This window comes from Heptranchias perlo, chromosome 17 (genome assembly GCF_035084215.1).
Source record: "Heptranchias perlo isolate sHepPer1 chromosome 17, sHepPer1.hap1, whole genome shotgun sequence".
NCBI classification, from domain to species: Eukaryota; Metazoa; Chordata; class Chondrichthyes; order Hexanchiformes; family Hexanchidae; genus Heptranchias; species Heptranchias perlo.
In genome coordinates this window covers 23,370,100-23,393,879 of record NC_090341.1, presented here as the reverse complement: position 1 = coordinate 23,393,879, position 23,780 = coordinate 23,370,100, and the positions used below count along the sequence as shown (strand labels likewise).

At 40.8% G+C, this 23,780-nt stretch overlaps 1 protein-coding gene across 3 annotated transcripts in view; it reads left to right on the top strand.

Annotated features, from left to right (window-relative positions):
- Positions 1-13,039, top strand: part of zgc:171572 (protein bicaudal D homolog 2) — an 87,805-nt gene extending 74,766 nt beyond the window's left edge. The window contains exons 7-8 of one of the 3 annotated variants that reach the window (XR_010966089.1): positions 7,869-9,401; positions 11,103-13,039. Coding sequence is in view for 2 of the 3 variants with exons in the window: in XM_067998732.1 (XP_067854833.1) it covers positions 7,869-8,175 (307 nt within the window). In the remaining variant the exon portion in view is untranslated. Of the gene's footprint in view, positions 1-7,868 lie in introns of all 3 variants that reach the window. The other 2 variants (XM_067998733.1, XM_067998732.1) reach the window with 2 other exon arrangements.
- Positions 13,040-23,780: the final 10,741 nt, after the last annotated feature.

The window sequence follows — 23,780 nt, the reverse complement described above, 5'->3', positions numbered from 1 at the left end:
AATTTTAAGCCTCTGAGCTCAAGAACGGTAGTAGGGAAGCTGTTATAAGGTATTATACATAAGTGATATATGATCAATTGGAGGGTTTGGCAGATATTAGGGAGCCAACTTGCCTTTAGGAGACTTGCGTCCTGCCTCACTGCATTCTCTGAAGAAGTGACAAGAAGGATGGATATAAATAGTTTAGTGTATATCATGTATACCTTGTCTTCTAAAAAGTGTTCAGCAAAGTATCTCTTAGATGGCGGATAGAAAAAAATTAGATCTCATGGGATTTTGGACAGTTATTACATTGGATAGGTACAGATGGTTGAAATTACATAAGCGGAGGTGTTTATCTGATTTGGGGCTCCGTTACAAGCAGAGTTCCTCAGGACTTTGTACTGGGTCCATCATGGTTGGTCATTTCCATTCATCGAGAGGAGAGCCTAATTATTAGTTGGGCGAATCAGTCACGTGTGTTAAATGCCAATTAAGTAGACAAGGGTAATGTAGTAGATGTAATATATTTGGAATTTCACAAGTCCTTCGATGAGGTACCACATTGTAGACTAATAATGAAGGTCAGAGCATGTGAAGTCGGGGGACAGGCAGCAGAATGGATAGCAAGTTGGCTACAAAACAGAAAACAGAGAGGAGGGGTTAAGGACGGGCAAAAGGTGGGAAGTGATGTTCCACAGTAATCCGTGCTGGGACCACTGTTGTTCACAATTTACATGAATGATTTGGACTTGGGAATCGGAAGTACAATTTCAAAATTTGCGGATGACACCAAATTGGGGGATGTAGTTAATACAAAGGAAGAATGCATCAAAATGCAAGAAGACATCAATAAACTTGCAGAATAGGCGTGTAATTGGCAAATGTATTTCAATATTGACAAGTGTGAGGTGGTGATTTTGGTAGGAAGAATAAGGAGGCCACATACTGCTTGGATAATAAAAGTATAAATGGGGTAGAGGGGCAAAGTGATCCAGGGGTACAGAAACGCAAATCACTAAAAGTAGCAATGCAGGTTAAAAAGGCCATAAAAAAGGTAAACCAAGCACTGGGGTTCATTTCTTGAGGGATAGAATTGAAAAGCAGAGAAGTTATGTTAAACTTGTATAGAACCTTGGTTAGACCACACTTGGAGTACTATGCACAGTTCTGGTCTCCATATTATAGAAGGATATAGAGGCATTGGAGAAGGTGCAAAAAAGAATCACAAGGATGATACTAGAACAGAGAGGATATATGTATCAGGAAAGGCTCAACAGGCTGGGGGCTCTTTTCTCTAGAAAAGAGAAGGCAGGTATGACCATCACGAAATCCCCCACCATCAACATCCTGGGGGGTCACCATTGACCAGAAACTTAACTGGACCAGCCATATAAATACTGTGACGACAAGAGCAGGTCAGAGGCTGGGTATTCTGCGGTGAGTGACTCACCACCTGACTCCCCAAAGCCTTTCCACCATCTACAAGGCACAAGTCAGGAGTGTGATGGAATACTCTCCACTTGCCTGGATGAGTGCAGCTCCAACAACACTCAAGAAGCTCGACACCATCCAGGACAAAGCAGCCCGCTTGATTGGCACCCCATCCACCACCCTAAACATTCACTCCCTTCACCACCGGCGCACTGTGGCTGCAGTGTGTACCATCCACAGGATGCACTGCAGCAACTCGCCAAGGCTTCTTCGACAGCACCTCCCAAACCCGCGACCTCTACCACCTAGAAGGACAAGGGCAGCAGGCGCATGGGAACAACACCACCTGCACGTTCCCCTCCAAGTCACACACCATCCCGACTTGGAAATATATCGCCGTTCCTTCATCGTCGCTGGGTCAAAATCCTGGAACTCCCTTCCTAACAGCACTGTGGGAGAACCTTCACCACTCAGACTGCAGCGGTTCAAGAAGGCGGCTCACCACCACCTTCTCAAGGGCAATTAGGGATGGGCAATAAATGCTGGCCTCGCCAGCAACGCCCATATCCCATGAATGAATAATAAAAGTCTTTAAGATAATGAAAGCGTTTGATAGGGTAGATGGAGCGAACATGTTTCCACTTGTGAGGGAGTCTAAAATTAGAGGTCATAAATATAAGATAATCACTAATAAATCCAATAGGGATTTCAGGAGAAACTTTTTTGCCCAAAGAGCGGTAAGAAAGTGGAACGGGGTACCACAAGGAGTAGTTGAGGCACATAGCATAGATACACTTAAGGGGAAGCTAGATAAGCACATGAGGGAGAATGGAATAAAAAGAAGGGCATGCTGATTGGGGTAGATGAAGTTATTTTTTTATTCGTTCACGGGATGTGGGCGTCGCTGGCAAGGCCGGCATTTATTGCCCATCCCTAATTGCCCTCGAGAAGGTGGTGGTGAGCCGCCTTCTTGAACCGCTGCAGTCCGTGTGGTGACCGTTCTCCCACAGTGCTGTTAGGAAGGGAGTTCCAGGATTTTGACCCAGCGACAATGAAGGAACGGTGATATATTTCCAAGTCGGGATGGTGTGTGACTTGGAGGGGAACGTGCAGGTGGTGTTGTTCCCATGCGCCTGCTGCCCTTGTCCTTCAAGGTGGTAGAGGTCACGGGTTTGGGAGGTGCTGTCGAAGAAGCCTTGGCGAGTTGCTGCAGTGCATCCTGTGGATGGTGCACACTGCAGCCACAGTGCGCCGGTGGTGAAGGGAGTGAATGTTTAGGGTGGTGGATGGGGTGCCAATCAAGCGAGCTGCTTTATCTTGGATGGTGTCGAGCTTCTTGAGTGTTGTTGGAGCTGCACTCATCCAGGCAAGTGGAGAGTATTCCATCACACTCCTGACTTGTGCCTTGTAGATGGTGGAAAGGCTTTGGGGAGTCAGGAGGTGAGTCACTCGCCGCAGAATACCCAGCCTCTGACCTGCTCTCGTAGCCACAGTATTTATATGGCTGGTCCAGTTAAGTTTCTGGTCAATGGTGACCCCCAGGATGTTGATGGTGGGGGATTCGGCGATGGTAATGCCGTTGAATGTCAAGGGGAGGTGGTTAGACTCTCTTGCTGGAGATGGTCATTGCCTGGCACTTATCTGGCGCGAATGTTAGAGAGGGACGAGGCTTGCGTGGAGCATAAACAGCAGCATAGTCCGTTTGGGCCGAATGGCCTGTTTCTGTGCTGTAGACTCGATGTAACTCGATCAAATGTGGACAAAGTCAGTTTTTTTTTCCTCTCTCCATCCTTTTTGTATGTTCATATGTGTCTGACCTGACTTGATCCAGTGTGGCTCCTGCCCAAACTTCTGAAACCAAGCTCTGATTTCATCTGTTGTTTTCTCACCTTGAACCTGCTCAATCTCAGCCTCCTATTTGACTTTGAGCTGAGCTTCAGACTCCATGCCCTATTTTCACCTATGCAGGATTGTATGCCTCCATCTTTACTGTATCTCACTTCTGCTTCCATTGAAACCCTCATCAAAGGTTCAACTTCTCTAATGCTCTCCTCACTGGCCTTTCATATTCCGCCTTACATAAACTAGAATGATACAGCACAGAAGGAGGCCATTCGGCCCGTTGTGCCCTGTGCCAGCTCTTTGAAAGAGCTATCCAATTAGTCCCACTTCCTTGTTCTTTCCCCATAAGCCCTACAAATTTTTCCTTTTAAAGTATATATTCAATTCCCTTTTGAAAGTTACTATTGAATCTGCTTCCACCACCCTTTCAGGCATTGCATTCCAGATCGTAACAACTTACTGCATGAAAATATTTCTCCTGATCTCCTCTTTCTGGTTCTTTTGCCAATAATCTTAAATCTGTGTCCTCTGGTTTCCGACACTCCTGCCAGAGGAGTTGGTTTGTCTTGAGTTACATTTCCAAAGGTATTAACATACTTTCAGCAACTCCCCCACCCATACTTCACACGCAAGCCTGGATGGCAAGTGCTGGCTTGTAAATGGACTTGCAGCTGTGATAGACCAGTCTAATTCCGTCCACACCCAAACCCACATATACACACTTCTAGTAAAAGTACTTGGATAGCAACCAGAAGTGGCTGATTCTACTCTTCTCTTGCCCAGGTTACTTGAGTTTTAAAACTTTTGGGTTTTAAAATTCGGTTCCTTGTTTTCAAATCCCTCCATGGCCTCACCCCTTCCTATCTCTGTAGCCTCCTCCAGCCCTACAACCTTCTTGAGATCTCTGTGCTCCTTCAATTATTGCCTCTTGCGCGTCCCTGATTTCCTTTGCCCCTTCATTGGCGGCCATGCCTTCAGCTGCCTAGGCCCTAAGCTCTGGAATTCCCTCCCTAAACCCCTCTGCCTCTCTACCTCTTTCTCCTCCTTTAAGACACTCCTTTAAAAACTACCTCTTTGAGCAAGCTTTAGGTCACCTGCCCAAATATCTCTGTGGCTCGGTGTCAAATTTTGTTTGATAATGCTCCTCTGAGGCGCCTTGGGGCGTTTTACTACATTAAAGGTGCTATATAAATGCAAGTTTTTGGGTGTGAGAGAATGCAGCACAGTCTGGGGCTCAAATACTTGACCTTGGCTCAGTAACACACTGGGCAGTGCTTTAATCACCCAAGCCATTGAAAGAATCTGGTGATTTTTTTTCCAAACTTCTAGATTTAAAAAAAAACAGCTTTTCTCTTCCTCCATGCCCTGGTACTATTGGCAGTCAACAATTGAAATTCAGCAATATCTCAATTCCTCCACAAAAAGATACTTGATGTAAAAATCTGAATTTGGAAATGCTTCCCAACTTGTGAAAGATCCATTGTGAGAGCTCAAACTTGAACATAATATGGTTTCAGATAATCGAGGTTAGAATTTTTAAAGCCTATTAGCTAAAAGAAAAGAAGTTGCATTTATATAGTGCCTTTCACAATCTCAGGACATCCCAAAGCACTTCATAGCCAACAAAGTATTTTTGAAGTGTAGTCACTATTGTAACGTAGGAAACATGGCAGCCAACTTATGAACAGCAATCTCCCACAAACAGCAATGTGATAATGACCAGATAATCTGCTTTTAGTGATGTTGGTTGAGGGACAAACATTGGCCAAGACTCTCTTACGTCCACCTGAAGGGCCAGATGTCTCGGTTTAACGTCTCATCCGAAAGATGGCACCTCTGACAATGCAGCGACAGTGAGACTTGAACACACAACCTACTGACTCGGAGGCAAGAGTGCTATGAACTGAGCCATAGCTGACACCTAAACTAAACTATTTGTAGGTATACATGACACCCAATCCATCAAAGTGAAATGCATCCTGCACTAAGTTCCTATCCACTCCAACCTCAGTCCTCACCAATTGCATGGATTTCAAATTCTTTATTCCAGTTTACAGTTCCCACCGCAGCCTCACTCCTCTCTTCCCATGTCTGCAACATCTCCAAGCCGTACATTCCCACGTGTACCCTCTTCTTCTGACTTTGACTTCCTTTATATTTCCACGTCCTCTGCTCCATATTTGGTAGCAACCATCTTTGCCGCACACTCTGGAATGCTGTCCATAAATCAGAGCATACAAGGTTAAGGGAGAATCTAATAGAAGTGTTCAGAGTTTGAAAGGGGTTGAGTGGGAAAGATTATATCCACTGGATTAGTAATAAGGGAAGCATAAATCTTGGATTAGTACCAAAAACATAAAGGGGAGTATAGATTTTTTTTATGCTGAAGTGTTTTATAATATGGATTGCTTTGTCACAAGTGTCATGAGTTGATTACAGCATTTGAGGGAATTTGATAAATACTGACAGGAAAATATTGAAGGGCACAGGGAAATGAGTTTTAGAGTAGATAGCTCCAATGTCGAGCTAGCAATGGTAAAGTGGATTGAAGGACAACCTAATTTGCTGAAATCTTTGATTCCATGGTGAGATTTTCTTCTCTAATCATACATAATTTATTATTATGCTTCAGATTATTAAACTCTACAAAGATTCACCAGGTAGGATATGAATAGGTGTATGCTATTGAGACTTCTGTTGCAATTGCTACAGTGACTGCATGTTGGCTTTTCATATTGTAGCAGTGTGGGAGCTGTGGAAGTTTATATTCTAGCACTCTCTGCTGTTTAATTATGGAATTCATGTGCTTGCAGTCAGTCATCATTATGCCTCCTTGATTGTTAAAGTAGTCATCTTATTTCTGCAGTCTGTCTTCATCCTTTTCTGGGGTCACCTCAAGTAATACATTTTCACAAATATTTTTGTGTCAAGAGTGCTGTTCCAAGAAATCAATCAATGTGACCAATGTTTAGTTATTGACAGAAAAGCAGTTCACTTTTCCCGAACAAATTTGGCCAAATGTTGGACAAGCAATTCTCAATGAAAATAATGGCAATTTCTGGTATTCATAATATGGCTGAAAGAGAGAAATGTATTTTTCTTTTTCCTCCAATTTTCTTCCCTCCTTTCACAAAAGTGCTGACCTGTCCTGGGTTTTAGTTCCACAGCAGTAATCAGCTATAGATAACTTGCCCAAGTGTGAGCCTTACCTGAGAGTGAGTGTCACTGAGTCCAATCTTACATTCAATCTGCATCCAGATACATGCACTTCCAGCAGAAATCATTATGTAGTGAGCAATGGCCCTTGATGATTTACCCTCCCTAACCCAGGGGCACTGATGCCAGTTATACCATCTCTACAGCTACCCCAGTTGAGATCAGCGAACTCAATATAGACCAGGGATCGAATCCAGGAGCTTCCTATCTGTGTGGCTCAGGAGTGATTGACGTCTGAGCCTTTGGAGAAAGAAGTTAAATGTGTTTTTGAAAAAAAATCAAATGTAAATTCAACTCTTAAATGTTGTTTTCTGTATACTTGCTTCCATTTGGATTTGATTAGAATTGTTGAGAACTACAACTCCTAAAGAATATGCAAGGAGGAAAGGACCTTGTGTGTTTAGCTTCTGCACTATAATGATTGTCAGTTCAACTGCCCAACATAGAATCTATCAAATATAATTTAATTATGAAGTTCAACTGTAAAGCAAAAAACCTAAAAGTATTCCAATAAAATTACTGAAATCTCTCTGCAATGACTGATCAAATTTCTAATTTAAGAAAAGGCAAGTATCCAGAACAAATAGTATATCAGCATTGAAAGTGAACTTCACACTTTCCTCTCCCATTGTTTTGCTGTGGAGTTTACAGTTGCCTGTTGTAAGATGGCAGCAGCAGGTGACTCTTTGAACTGGAATTGTGTGTTTCACTGTTGTATTCCTGACACTATGTCATAACTGTTCACCACCACATTTATTCAGTGCATTCGATCTTTTGTTGTCTCCTATGCTGTTTGATGTGAATGTTGATGCTTAGTTAAATGCAGCCTGTTTTCAAGGTGTCTGGATATTTCCACATCTCCACTTGTTTACACCACTGATAATTAAAAACATTCGTAAGCATAGAATTATGTAACTTGGTCCATTTTTTTCAGTGTTCTGACTTATATTTAACTCTTATGCTTGTGCTTGCTTCTGGGATACTTTATGTATAAAAAAAATAAAGCAGTGTTGCTTTACCTCTCATTGTTTTTGACAATAGTACTGAAATGTATGGCATAAATATTGAAATAGACTGCAGACACTTTACAGGTCTATTTATGTTTCACAATCTTAACTACATCCAATGCCATATATGGTTCTGATATATTTAACCAGTGAAAAAATAAATCTGTCCTAATTATATCCAGTTTCAATTATTTTCTCATCTTTGGGATTTATTGCATTATATATTGTTTTTTATATCATTCGCCAGCAGAACTTCAGTGTGTTGTAGACCAAACCAAACTCGAATAGATTAAAGTATCAGTGGAGTAAACTGGCTGAATTGCTCTAGTTAAATTTTTTAAATAAAATATATTTTTTTGAAAATTAGCAGTTAATGATTTTGTATTTCAGATGCGATGAATACGTAATTCAGCTTGATGAAATGCAGCGTCAACTCGCTGCTGCTGAGGATGAGAAGAAGACACTGAACTCTCTGCTCCGCATGGCCATTCAGCAGAAATTGGCACTGACTCAACGGCTGGAGGACTTAGAGTTTGACCATGAACAGTCCAAGCGTGGCCGAACCAAATCGGGGACCAAAACCAGAGCTAACAACCCCAGTGTAAGTCATGTGCGCTCTTGTGTTGTCAGACAAGAGGGAGTAGTCGTCAGTAACCAGATGTATTGCAGTGAGAAGTACAAAATCTACTGTGATTGATCGTGGTATGTAGGGGGCTCACAGGAAGTCGGATAGTAAATAGATGTAACGCTTTGGTGTTCAGCGCAGAGTTAATGCCCTATTTTCTTAGCATTGCAGTGAGTTAATCTGTATTGGATTGTTAACAATTACTTAATATATGGAGGTGAAGTAACTGCATTCGTGTAGCATAAATATCTTGTAATATGGAGCTTTAATTGTTATACCCGTACATTATATGGGTAGTATGGTATCTCTGAGGTGTTGGTTCATCCTGTCAGCCTGCTCCAGCACTGCTGTCTGAAGTCTGTACTGCACAAATGTGCTTTTTTTTAACCCAGCTTTAGTTTGCACTTCACCTTTTAGACAAAGGGTTACATTTAACAATGTTGCACATGTTTACAGTATTGATATATGCAAATTCATCCCATTCCAATTCAAACTCCAATTTTGTTTTACCAAAATTATGCTCAAGATGATGTGCAGTTTTATAAATGTTTTGAGAACATTTGTGTTTTCATAGTGCAAAGGACCTTGGAGTTTTCCATTTGCTAAAGCTGTTCTTGAAACTGTTTAAGTACATTAGTGAGTGAAGATTATATCCCAAGCAAGAGATTCAGTTGATATTTTGTTTCTATATGTGTATGTTCTAAAACACAATGCAGTGCTTCAGTGTTAGTTCATGTCACTAGCGCTTGCAACCCATTAATTTCAAAATGTCTTCTAAAACTTGTATTTATTTATATAAGCACAGACGTTGTGGGACTTTCCATTATGTGTGACAATATAGGACAAGAAGTCCTAACATTAAACAAGTACTAGCAATTTCAAAAATTAAAAATTGATGTGAATATGTTAATTTTTGTTTTATAAGAATATGTACTTGGAATTCACCAAAATACCTGCAGGAACAAACATACTGGCAGCAGCACATTCAGCAAAATATACAGCCTTTCAATACTGTTACTTCAAATAAGCACAAAATAAAACACACATAATGGACTGAGGGTGCACCAAGTTTGATAATGAACTGCCTGTTATCAAACATATGGTTTATTTTAACATGAAGCCCTGTCTTGGAATGTCTGTCACTTACAATTCACTTTGTCTGGATACAAGCCCTACTTGAAGCAATGTAGGGAAATATTCTTAATCCTGCCATTTCTCATTGATTGTCAGCAGCTTGTTTTTTCCATACCACCGCATTGCCTATAAGTAGTCAGGAGGTGTTGATTTAATAACACAAAGTAAGTGCATTGCTTGCCTTCTGGTCCCAGAAAAGATCATAGTCATATTATGACTTGGAAAATCCATACTTTTTGATATGTAAGGATAAATATTTCACCCCTTTAATTTTTTCTTCAAAGAAACTTGTAATTCTGCTTTGTCCCCCTTTTAGAAAGAAAATCTAACACAATAATGACCATGCTATTCACAAGTATTTATTTCAATTCCAATTCCGTGTCTATGAATTAAATATGTTGGGTCAAGATTTATTCTATATTGGGCTGGCCACTAGTTTTCTAATTTAGATGTAGCTTTCATCTGACTAAAATATTAGTTCAACTAATAATTTAAATGCTTTGAAAACTGCATCAAAAGTCTGCAATAGACAACTGTTCAAGTCCTAGTTCAAACGTACTGAAGTATACTTATTTATCACTATTGTCGTGGAGGCAGTAAGAAATGCATAATATTTCCAGCAATTGAGCTCAATAGTAAAGGCATTCATACTAAATATTTGTTACCATATGTAGCAGTGATGTTACAGAATATTTCCATCACTTTAAACACACATCAGTTTATGCTGTAAATGTTGAGTGTGGATTTTTCATTTTACTCCTTTTCTGGGGCTGCTGACTTTATGGTCAAAATAACAAGACCAGTTTTGTTCTTTTAGCTTCTCTCAGTGGGTTGACATGTAGTATTCTCCTGCCTGTGAGCTTTAAAATTACTTTAAATCAGGATTGAATAGCAATATTCTTAAAAAGACAATTTTTTGTGACGTAAAATATTTTGGGACTAATGAGTTAGATGCTTTTTAATTTATTCTCAATGTTTCTTATATTTGGCATTGCTGAAACTTTGTATACAAAGGATTTCTGTTAAATTCAATCCTGCTTTAATCTTCAATGCTGCACAATCCTTTGAAGGCCTTTGATTTACTGATATTTATCTTAATTGCATTGTGGGTTATTCATAAATGCCAATGGTTTGAATGAACCCAGCATTTAGAAATGTGACATTAAAGATATTTGCTCTATTTGAAGCAGATACATATTTGCTTCCAATGTTTCAGGAAACTTTTTAATGATACAGTAGCTTCCCTTCAGTAGTAGTAAAAGTAAACAATCACCAAATTTGATACTTTACAAAATCTTTTTTGCAAGTAACAGGCAAATGTTCAAAATGTATTTTAAAAGTATACGCTAATTTTGTGATATGGCAATGTGTCCAGGTTTGCTGAAAATTTTGGAATATGCATCTGATTACCTAGTGTTATCTAACAGCTGTTAAGACACAGCATGTGAAATCAATATATTATTGCCTACCTCTTATCAGGCTGCCCTTTGGCTTTTGGCTGTATTTACTACTCCTTATAGCAGCCTGCATGTGTCTCCATAATCTAATGGCTTTGTAAACCAATTCCTGTGATAAACTGTTATCTCTTTGCATGACCAACGTAGGGTCACTCAATACTTGTGAGGTTAGCTCCCTACAAATGGCTTGCATCATATTAAACCTTAGTGTATGCTTTATGTTCAGAAATAATATGAAATAACTAAAATGGCCACCTTCTCTGATCACTAACAGTCCATCATTTGCATTAACAGACTAATATGACTAGCAAAACCTTGTGCTGTGCATTCTTCGTGAATTGCTCCTTGTGCAAGTGTTTATTTTTAATAAAGTTTTTGCCTAATTTTTTTTTATTTTCCCTTTTTCAGCGTTAAAATAGTCTCTGGAGAAGGACTTTCCGACCGAGAGTGCAGTTTATTTAAATATTGCTAGTGTAGTCGGTTGCACAAAATGAACTAATAGTGAAGAAAACACTATTGAACCACATTAATAATAAAGGCAGTTAATTCGATGCCTTGTGTTTGTTTTGCATTATAAGTTGCAAATCTGAACAAAATAGCATTATTAAAATTGTTGCTGCAGGAAGAGAAACTCACAAGTGTTGAAGAAATCTTCAATGATTTAATTAACATGATGCTTTATGATAGAATATTACACAATTTTGAGATGGTGTTATGGTATTCATATATGTTTTGTTGCAATTATTCAGTGTTTTTAATCAGATGTTATACCTGTGCACTTTTGATATTTTTTTTAATTCTTAGAAAGGTAGAAAATGCTGTGGTTTGTGGATATAACTCCTGCCGGTAGTGTCTTTTTTTTGGTGTGATAGATTTCTGCATCAGCATGCTGCAGAAGAGTCAATTTTATTTTTAACCTGTGTTCAAATTAAATTTTTACACAACCGGGATTTGTGCTTCAGCATTTTCTCCATTAGAATTTGTTTTGTTTTACTGATGTTAACTGCCATGTTCTAAAATCCAGGGTGATCCAATTCTGGGGTTTTCTTGTATATTATTCTTAGGAATAGTTCAATGTAACAAGGAAAAAACTTGACTTTGTTCTGGTAATGGTAATAGACACTTGAAAAGTAGTATTACCAACAAATTCCAGGATTTCTGGGTTTAAAAAAAATCAAGTATCATTGATTTAACAGAATTTTCTACAAATACGCCAAATAAATTCCAAATTGGAATTGTTTCATTATTTCTTGTTTTGTTTATTGTGCCAAAACTTGGTACATCTAGAAGAAAAATCTATAAGATTGTTTGTTGTGGGGTGTTCTGTTTCCGTGTCTTGTTTTTGTTAATTCTGCCAGTAGTGCCTTTGATAATTTCGAGAAAGAGTGCTTATTCCTACAATTAAGTTTTTGCAAACAAAAAAGTATTCAAATTTCAAAAAGAAAGTGTAGAGCAATAAGTGCAACTGAGAACCCCCCTTTTGCACAGAATTTCCACTGTAGTCTTAATTTTACAAATAAATTGTATGAAATTCTTTTTGTCGATGATACTTCCGAAATGCAAATTCAGGGGATACATATTTTGGGAACCAAATCTAGTGACTTTGGACTCCTAACAGACAAATTAAATTGTATTAACACATTTGTGGTTTCAGTACAGAGGACTGTATCAGATGTATCTTAGCTTTGTTTGGTGATGGTCGCAAGTAACTGGTATTGTTGGCAGATGTGAAAACATTGAGACATTAACTTTTCTTACCAGCCGTGTAATCATTGTGTAAGTTCAGCAAACAGAAAATAGATGCTGCATCAACAAATCATGCCACTTGATTAAACTGGTGATGTTTGTTGAGGCCAGGTTCTGACAAATTGGGTCAAATTCAGAAGTAACTTTAAATTAAGTGCAATTTAAATGATGAATTTTAGCATTATTGTGGAAGATATTTTCTGTTCGCTGGAAGAATGGTGTGATTCTTGCCCTTTTTTGTTACAGTATTGATCATATGCTCAGTTACATTAAAAAAATGTACTTCATGTGGGTATTTATTTGAAGCAATGTCACAGTACTGTATAACTTTTTATGTGCATTATCATTTAGAGGCAGGTTGGCCTAAACATAATGTCATATGCATGTGTGCCGGCCTAGAGACCTTTACACAGATTTTTTTAAATTAAATTGAAGGTTTAAAAAAAAGTGTGGAACTAAAGGCTTCATAAACTTTGTGAAATATTTGACATTGGACTTGCAAACATGTAAAACCTGAAGAAAGGTTTATTGTACCAGGATTATATCTGTGTAAAGGTAATCCTATTGGCTATGTCAATAAATGTGATTACAAACAAGAAGTTGAGTCTCGAGATTTTTATTCTTCTGTTTGAATTAAATGTCAAAAATAAATGAGAAGTTACCTGCTTCCTTACTAACATTACCTTTGGAAGTCAGTGATTTGAAACAATTCATCAAATGGTTGAAAGCTGATTGTAAAATCGTCAACCTTATTATCAAAGCCATAGAAGTTCAAAGCATCACATAATTTCTAGGAGACTCGTATGATAAGTCACAATGGCTGTTTATTGTAAATTTTCTGGGTTAAAACACCATTCCACAAAACTGTTACTCATCTGCCTATAAATCTTAAAATGCTTGCACCTCGTATATGGTTGTCACATCACATCTGAAAGTATCACACCTCAGACTAACACAGGTAGAAAGGGCAAAAATTCACGATTGGTTGAAATAAGCCTTTACCTGTTAAGTGACCAGTCAAATACCATAGTGTGAAAGATTGCAAGCAGTTGCATTTAGTCATTCAGTGCCGATGGGAAACGAGCGATCAGAAAAGTGAACAGTCAAGTTACTCAATTTTTTCCCCAACTACCACTCCCAAACTAGCAAGTAGCAAATTGGATCAGTCAAATCAAAATATTTTGTGTAATTGATTTGAGCCACCATGTTTATGTTTTAATTAGTGGAAAATGCACCCTTATAAATAACATAGCCTAAGAAATCAATATGAAATTGAAGAATTCAAAGTAAAATAATTTTTGATCAGTTGCCAACATAATATTGTAAATCCCTGGAAAATTATCCTGAAGATGGTACACCTCTGTTGGGAGCCCAGGACTTAATTTGTAATACTTGCTTCCAGCTTGAATTATCATTGAAATAAAAACAGAAGATGCCAACAATACCTATATTTCAATGTAGATCCTTCATCAGAACTGGAAACTGAAAGGTAAGTGAAGCTTTCGATGGAACTCAACAAAACAAAATGAGGAGAGAAAAATAATGAATTGAAAGCTCAAAATGTTCTCAAAGGATGGTTTCAGCTCCAGGGAGAAGAGAGAGCATGACAGATATGAACAAGGGTAGGGCAAGAGTGAGACAATAGTGGAGGAGGGAGGCCGAGAGTGAGACTGAAATACAGGAGGGAGGGCAAGAGTGAGACCGAAGTGCAGGAGGAGGTGGCAGAAATAGATAAAGAGGAGAGAGGAAGGAGACAGAAGTGTGGAAGAGGGAAGGGAGTTGGAGAGGAGGGGGCACAAGTGAGACATAGATCAGCGGAGGGGACGAGAGAGAGTAGTGGACAGGGGTGAGAGGGGGCAGTAGGAGAGCAAGAGAGCAGCGGGGGGTGGGGGGGGGTGAAAGTAGCGGAGATATGAGAGAGAGAAAGAGCAGCGGAGGGCATGAAAGCAGCTGAGGTGGGAATGGGAAGGGGAGCTCATGAATTTATCTCAATGGCACTAGTTTTGCCACTTTTAGTCAAGATGACAGAGATGATGCTGGACTTTTGAGAATTAACTCTTAAAATCTTGAACTGGAGTTCGTGTCAGAAATGTATTATACCTTTAAACTGAAAATCCCTGCTCGGTCAAATAGCCAATAATTCCTACTTGTGACACCAGCGAATCTGACTAACTTGCAGTTGATTTGAATATGCAGATTAGAAATAATGAGTCCAAGCACTGATCTACTTGGCACTTTTTTCATGTTTAACTTTGACTTCTGAAAGCATAAATATGAATCATCATTGTGCCACAATCTACTTTCTTTATTTGTAAAATATTCCATGAAGTTAAGACGATTTGTCAGGCAAGATCTTCCCTTTTCTAAATCCATGCCAACTGTTTTAAGCTATTGTGATACGGGTACTTTTCCAACTTGCATGTTAGAATGGATACCATTAAATTTATTTGTTGTTGGGCCTATATTTTCCTGGATCTGTCTCCCTTTTTAAATTTAGGAACTACATTTGCATGGTTCCAGTCCTGGGGAACTTCACCAGTGCTTAACTATTCTTAAAAATAATAGCACTAAAGAGTGACAAATCCCCAGGACCAGATGGTTTCCATCCCAGGGTTTTAAAGGAAGTAGGTGAGCACATTGCAGATGCCCTAACTATAATCTTTCAAAGTTCTCTAGATTCAGGAACTGTCCCTCTAGATTGGAAAATTGCATGTCACTCCGCTTTAAGAAAGGAGAGAGAGGGAAACCAGGGAATGGAATGCTGGCCTTTATAGCTGGAGGACTAGAGTACAAGGGGGTAGAAGTTATGCTGCAGCTATACAAAACCCTGGTTAGACCGCACCTGGAGTACTGTGAGCAGTTCTGGGCACCGCACCTTTGGGAGGACATATTGGCCTGGGAGGGAGTGCAGGGTAGGTTTACTAGAATGATACCCGGACTTCAAGGGTTAAGTTACGAGGAGAGATTACACAAATTGGGGTTGTATTCTCTGGAGTTTAGAAGGTTAAGGGGTGATCTGATCGAAGTTTATAAGATATTAAGGGGAACAGAGGGTGGATAGAGAGAAACTATTTCCGCTGGTTGGGGATTCTCGGAGTAGGGGGCACAGTCTAAAAATTAGAGCCAGACCTTTCAGGAGTGAGATTAGAAAACATTTCTACATACAAAGGATGGTAGAAGTTTGGAACTCTCTTCCGCAAACGGCAATTGACACTAGCTCAATTGCTAAATTTAAATTTGAGAGAGATAGCTTTTTGGCAACCAAAGGTATTAAGGGATATGGGCCAAATGCAGGTATATGGAGTTAGATCTCAGATCAGCCATGATCTTATCGAATGGCGGAGCAGGCACGAGGGGCTGAATGGCCGACTCCTGTTCCTATGTTCTGTGATGAAAGCCAGTGCTGCACCAACTTTGTCCCTTATCTCCTTCAGCAGTCCAGGATATGATTTAGGGGAGCTGTTGGCCTTAAATCTCCCTAATTTACCAAGCGCCCCTTAGTTAAAAATATGTTCTAAGATATTGGATATTCGAAGAAAATTGTATGTCAATTTTACACAGAGCACATTTCTTTTCATGGAGTCCCTAGAACTCCATAAAGTCATGGGTGGGGGGTTGCTAATATATTTCATAGCAGTATATGTAAAGCACTTCCCACCAAATTCATAAGAGATCCGGAACCCTATGGAAAAAATGCACTCTGTGCACAAAATACAGACTTAAATCCTTTCTGGTGAATACTTCCAAAATTACTATTTTAACTTCACACTACTGAGTTTTAACTTATCTCTAATTAGTCATAATGTTATAATGCATAAGAGTATTATCAGTAAATTGCTCATGGTATCGCCCGCAGTCAATTACTGAACATGAGTTTTTTTTTGTGTACACGAGATGGTGACTGAGATGGGAGTGAAACTGAAGAAACTCACGCCACAGCATCAGACTACATTATTGTATGCAACTGTTTACACACATGATTTCCATACTAAATGTTGACATCAACAGTTTCAAGCATGACCAAAAATAATGACAATAGGAAATTGGACAGGAAGCTTGTCCATACACAAGATTTTTTAATAATATTTGGATGCTTCTTTAGCTACACATATTCATGTTTAAGACTCTGTTTAAAATGCTTTAGCAAATTGTTATGTTCCACAACATGCAGCATCTGTTGTCCAGCTCAGTGGAACTGCCCTCACTTGGTTTTACTCCTGCATATCTGATTGTAGCCAGCAAATAGCTTCTCTTCCCACCCCTTCACTTCTACTTCCGGAGTCCTCAAGTATCTATTCTTGTCACCTTCCTCTTCCTCATCTACATGTCGCCTCTTGGTAACACCAGCTGCAGACCTGGGGTCAGCTTCCACAAATATGTTGAGAACGTCCAGCTCTACTTCTCCACCACCTATCTCAATCGCTCCATTGTATCCATGTTGTCAGACTGCCTGTACGTCATCTAGTCTTGGATGAGCTGGAGTTTCCTCCAGTTGTCCATTCGGAAGACTGAAGCCATCATCTTTGGTCCTCTCCAGAATCTATGTACTCTTGCCACCGATTATAATGCCCTTCCCATCCACTTGAGTGTTCTATTGAATCCTGAGCTGACCTTCCGACCCCATATCTTCTCCATCACAAAGACCACCTACTTTCACCTCATAACCCGCCTCCACCCCTACCTTACCATCTTCCCACTATCTCCTCCCCTTCCTACCATCAAAGCAATTACATCACGACCCATACCTCTGCCATTTTGAACTATCTGCTCATTTCCTGTATTTTCTCATCCTCTTGGCTCCACTGTCATCTCACTCTCCACACTCATCCATTCCCCCTCCACTTCCACTTTCTTGCCCCCTCCCGCCACCCCCACTTTTCCCAGATGGGTTGCGAAAGGCAAGAGCTTTCTCACCCTGTTACTTTCTCTCCCTCTCCCTGCCCCCTCCTTATCTGTTTCCCTCAGAGGCTTTGCTTGCTTTCAAAACTCAACATACCTTTCTTTAAAATAAAGAAATCAGATTAGAATGAGGAATGTCACTCCACTGGCGCTCTCAGGTGTAAGGAATTAGCATTCACCTTTTCTAACTGAGAACAAAACACAAGTGGATACTCAGCTTCAAAATTGAACTTTTTGAAAACAAAGTAACTAAGTCAAGAAAGACAAATTCTATTTCTACAGAACATAAACGAGATAATTATTTGGCTTAAATTCAGTCCTTTTTTGAAAATTGAATTAAAATTCATAAAGGGTTTGTCTCCCCCTCCCTCCCTATTTCTCGCTGCTTTTCACCCACCCCTCTGAATTAATACACTTTCTGAAGTTTACAGAACACATGGAAGAAGCAAGGGCACAAAATCTCCTCTGGGAGGGGGATTTGTATGTTTTCCATCAAGTGGTTTGGCAGTACCACCACTGACCAACCTGACCAATTCCTGAAGGACAGAGTTGCAAGAAGAGAAGGATATCAGAGGGGAGGTGGTAATTCCTTAAGTGGTTTTTGGCAGAATGAGTGGTATTGTGATGGATGAAAGGAAAATTTTGGATAAGTTAGTTAAGCTAAAGGAAGACAAAGTGCCATGGTTTAATGAGATACATCCTATGATCCTGAGGGAGATAAAGGAGGATATTGCAAAGGCCCTCGTTTTTATATTTCAAGGCCCTATTAAGTGTGGATAGATGATGACAGACTGGAGAGTGGCTAATATATCCATTTTTAAAATATGAGGTAGAGCTATTCTGGGTAATTACTGGCCAGTTTAACATCTGCGGTAGTGAAAATTTTAGAGTATTTGAGGATGGAATTACCATGTATCTGGATAAAGAGAAAATAGGGTCGTCAGCACAGAATTCATGCTTGACAAACCTCAGAATTCTTTGAGGAAGAAACAGACACGATAGATGGGGGAAATGCAGTAGGTGCAGTGTACATGGACTTTTAATAGCCTTTGACAAGGTATCACACAAAAGCTTACTGGAGAAGTTTAAGGGGTATGGAATTAGGGAGAGGATAGCAAACTGGATTAAAAATTGGTTAGAAAAGAGCAGAGTAGGAGTTAAGGGCAGTGTTTCAGAGTGATTGGAAGTGGGTAGTGGTGTTCGACGGTTCAATTCTGGGGCCACGTATGTTCTCTGTGTATATCAATGACGTGGAGATGCCGGTGATAGACTGGGGTCGACAATTGTAAACAATTTTACAACACCAAGTTATAGTCCAACAAATTTATTTTAAATTCCACAAGCCTTCGGAGGCTTCCTCCTTCCTCAGGTGAACGGCGTGGTCGAGTGGGAGTGGTGTTGAAATTTGCATATAATACCAAAATAGGAGGTATAGGTAATTCTTTAGAAGAACAACGGAAGCTGTAAAGGCATATTGATAAAATGGGGAATGGGCTAAAAAGTGGCAAATGGAATTCAATGTCAGGAGGGTGAGGTGATATATTTTGGGTTAAAAAAATAACAGCAGCAATTTAACTCTGAATGGAAGTAGGCTCAGTGTTCAGAGGAACAGAGGGATTTGGGGGCCTGTTTGTGTTGTAACTTCTATATATTTCTATCAACTGCACCTGCATCAGGTAATGTGGGAACCAAAACGAGGAAATAACTGCTTGATCTCGACCTCACCGATCTACCGTTTGCCGACACATCTGTCAACGATACCATTGGTAGGAGTGACCACCGCACAATCCTTTCAAAGACCGTCTTGTCTTCACAGTGAGGGCACCCTCCATCATGACAGATCTAGTAGCCCAAAACTGGCCACCTTTGAGTCGCTGTGGGCCATCGGCTGCAGCAGAATTGTATATCATCACAATCTAAACTCATAGTGTGGCACATCCCTCATTTTTTCCATCACCATTAGGCGGGAGATCAATTGTCACTCAATGTAGAGTGTAGAAGGGTTTGCTGGTAGCAGCACAATGCTTCCCTTAGAATAAGGACAAATCTTGGGCAATTATCGCCCTATAAGCCTCCTCCCGGTCATCAGCAAACGATGGAAGATGTAATCAGTGCCATCAAGAGCCGCGTATGCACCAATAACCTCACCGACATCAGTTTTGGTTCCATCAGACCCACTTGGCTCCAGACCTCATCACAGCCTGGATCCACGCATGAGCACAAGAGCTGAATACAATAGCAGAAGTAAGAGTAGCAGCCCTCAACATCAAGGCAGAATTTGACCAAGTATGGCACCAAGGAGGCCGAGCAGAACTGAGGTCAATAGAAAAACTCACCAGTACCTGGAGTAATACCTGATACACAGGAACATGGTCATGGTTGTCGAAAGCAAATCATCGCAGTCCCAGAGCATTGCTGCCGGAGTTTGTCAGGGCAGCATCCTGGGCTCAACCACCAACTGCTGCTTCATCAGTTACCTGTCAGCTTGGCAAGAGTGTGGCTGTTCAGTGACTACAGCGTTCCGCTCCATGCACAACACCGCCAACAATGGCGAAACCCATGCAAGCCGACAGCAGGACTTGGACAAAATCCAGGCTTGGGCTGACAAGTGGCAGGAACCTTTGTGCTACATTAGTGCCAGGCAATGATCATTTCCAACATGAAAAGGCTCAACCACCTCCCTCTGACCTTCAGTGGCACCACTATCACTGAGTTCCCCACTATCAACATCTTGGTGGTCAGAAGCTTAACTGGATGAGCCATATCAACACCATAGATACAAGAGCATTCCAGAGGCTCACCCCCTGATCCCTCAAAGCCTCCCCACCATCTATCAGTTTCAAGTCAGGAATTTGATAGAATATTTACCAGTTGCCTGGATGGGTGCAGTCACCACGACACTTCAGAAGCTCATCACCTTCCAGGACGGAGCAGTCCGCTTGGTTGTTGCCCTTCCCACTGGACCCAATATTCACCTCCTCTACCACCAGCGTACTGTGGCTGCAGTATGTATAATCTACAGGATACACTGCAGAAACTTGCCAAGCTTACTGCAACAGCTCTTCCCACATCCGGGACCTCTACCATTGAGATGGTCAAAAGCTGCAACGTCGTGGGAACACCATTACTTTGAAGTTCCCATTTAAAGTCACTCACCATCCTGATGTTGATGTATACCACCATTCCATTATTGTCACTGAGACAATATTTTGAAAATTTTTACTTAATACCATCATGGGAACGTCTTCACCGCGAGGACTGCAGTAGTTCAAGAAGTCCCATCACCATCAGGGCAACTAGTGATGAACAATAAATGTAACCTTCTCTGAGTCACCCACATCTTAGAAAAACAAAACAAAAGCTAGAACAATTATCTAATCAGAACACTGTCATTCTTTCTCTTAATTAGATGCTTCATTTATTTTACTAATCAATCGCTTTGATTAATAAAAGTTTCTAAAAACTCGAACAAAATCACCTCATACTGACTATAGGAAATAGTATCTCAGAATTAAACTACTTTTTCCAAGTTCTATAAATGTCTGAAGTAAAAAGAAAACCAAATGCTGTAAATTTGAAATAAATATACAGCTGCTTAGCTTTCATTTGAAAGAGAAGTTATGCCAAGAAGGTTAACTCATCTTTTTCTTTCAGGTGCTGATCTCCCAGATATGCAAACATGAGTCTGATAACCTTCTTGTAGATGCTTGTGCTTGAAGCAGTTCTTGATCATGGGGGCAGATTTATTTAGATTTTTAATATTTCTTGTTTGTATTAATCTTCATTAATTTTTTAAGCTAGCTTAATGTCATAACTTTGATTTTCAAATAGTGATAAATGACCTCATTACCTCCAAAACGTCCCTCCAGTAATAGAAGGCTATGAGTTTCATAAAATCATACAAATCACAGTACAGAAAAAGGCCATTTGACCCATTGAGCCTGTGCCAGTTTGTTGCAAGGAAATACATTAATTTGGAGATTCAATTAGCATTACAAATCTTGCTTTTTGTGGTCTATATTAATGATTTAGACTTAAATGTAGGGGGCATGATTAAGAAGTTTGCAGGTGATACAAAAATTGGCTGTGTGGTTGATGGTGAGGAGATAAGCTGTGGACTGCAGGATGATATCAGTGGAATGGTCAGGTGGGCAGAAAAGTGACAAATGGAATTCAATCCGGAGAAATGTGAAGTAATGCATTTGTGGAGGGCAAACAAGGCAAGGGAATACACAATAAATGGGAGGATACTCAGAGGTGTAGAGGAAGAGAGGGATCTTAGAGTGCATGTTCACAAATCCCTGAAGATAGCAGGACAGGTGGTTAAGAAGGCATACGGGATACTTGCCTTTATTAGCCGAGATGTGGAGATGCTGGTGATGGACTGGGGTTGACAAATGTAAGGAATCTTACATCACCAGGTTATAGTCCAACAGTTTTATTTGAAAAACACAAGCTTTCGGAGGCTTTCTCCTTCGTCAGGTGAAGTGATGAAGGAGAAAGCCTCCGAAAGCTTGTGATTTTCAAATAAAACTGTTGGACTATAACCTGGTGTTGTAAGATTCCTTATATTTATTAGCTGAGGCATAGGAAAAAAGAGCAGGGAGGTCATGCTAGAATTGTATAAAACACTAGTTAGGCCACAGCTAGAGTGCTGCATACAGTTCTGGTCACCACATTTCAGGAAAGATGTGATTGCGCTAGAGAGGGTACAGAAGAGATTTATGAGGATGTTGCCAGAACCGGAGAATTTTAGCTATGGGGAAAGATTGGATAGGCTGGGGTTGTTTTCTTTGGAACAAAGGAGGCTGAGGGGAGATTTAATTGAGGTGTATAAAATTATGAGGGGCCTGGATAGAGTGGATAGGAAGGACCTATTTCCCTTAGCAGAGAGGTCAATATCCAGGGGAGATAGATTTAAAGTAATTGGGAGAAGGATTAGATGGGAGCTGAGGAGAAATGTTTTCACCCGGAGGGTGGTGGGGGTCTGGAACTCACTGCCTGAAAGGGTGGTAGAGGCAGGAACCAACATCACATTTAAAAAGTACTTGGATTTTTTTTTGTTTGTTCATGGGATGTGGGCGTCGCTGGCGAGGTCAGCATTTATTGCCCATCCCTAATTGCCCTTGAGAAGGTGGTGAGCCGCCTTCTTGAACTGCTGCAGTCCGTGTGGTGAAGATTCTCCCACAGTGCTGTTAGGAAGGGAGTTCCAGGATTTTGACCCAGCGACGATGAAGGAACGGCGATATATTTCCAAGTCTGGATGGTGTGTGATTTGGAGGGGAACGTGCAGGTGGTGTTGTTCCCATGTGCCTGCTGCTCTTGTCCTTCTAGGTGGTAGAGGTCACGGGTTTGGGAGGTGCTGTCGAAGAAGCCTTGGCGAGTTGCTGCAGTGCATCCTGTGGATGGTACACACTGCAGCCACTGTACACCGGTGGTGAAGGGAGTGAATGTTTAGGGTGGTGGATGGGGCGCCAATCAAGCGGACTGCTTTGTCCTGGATGGTGTCGAGCTTCTTGAGTGTTGTTGGAGCTGCACTCATCCAGGCAAGTGGAGAGGATTCATCACACTCCTGACTTGTGCCTTGTAGATGGTGGAAAGGCTTTGGGGAGTCAGTAGGTGAGTCACTCGCTGCAGAATACCCAGCCTCTGACCTGCTCTTGCAGCCACGGTATTTATATGGCTGGTCCAGTTAAGTTTCTGGTCAATGGTGACCCCCAGGATATTGATGGTGGGGGATTCAGCGATGGTAATGCCGTTGAATGTCAAGGGGACGTGGTTAGACTCTCTGGTTGGAGATGGTCATTGCCTGGCACTTGTCTGGCGCGAATGTTACTTGCCACTTATGAGCCCAAGCCTGGATGTTGTCCAGGTCTTGCTGCACCCTGAGGAACTCCTGCAGCAATGTCCTGTGGCTAAGATGATTGGCCTCCAACAACCACTACCATCTTCCTTTGTGCTCTGTATGACTCCAGCCACTGGAGAGTTTTCCCCCTGATTCCCATTGACTTCAATTTTACTAGGGCTCCTTGGTGCCACACTCGGTCAAATGCTGCCTTGATGTCAAGGGCAGTCACTCTCACCTCACTTTTGGAATTCAGCTCTTTTGTCCATGTTTGGACCAAGGCTGTAATGAGGTCTGGAGCCGAGTGGTCCTGGTGGAACCCAAACTGAGCATCGGTGAGCAGGTTATTGGTGAGTACAGTGCCGCTTGATAGCACTGTCGATAACACCTTCCATCACTTTGCTGACGATTGAGAGTAGGCTGAGAGGGCGGTAATTGACCGGATTTGATTTGTCCTGCTTTTTGTGGACAGGACATACCTGGGCAATTTTCCACATTGTCGGGTAGATGCCAGTGTTGTAGCTATACTGGAACAACTTGGCTAGAGGTGCGGCTAGTTCTGGAGCACAAGTCTTCAGCACTACAGCCGGGATGTT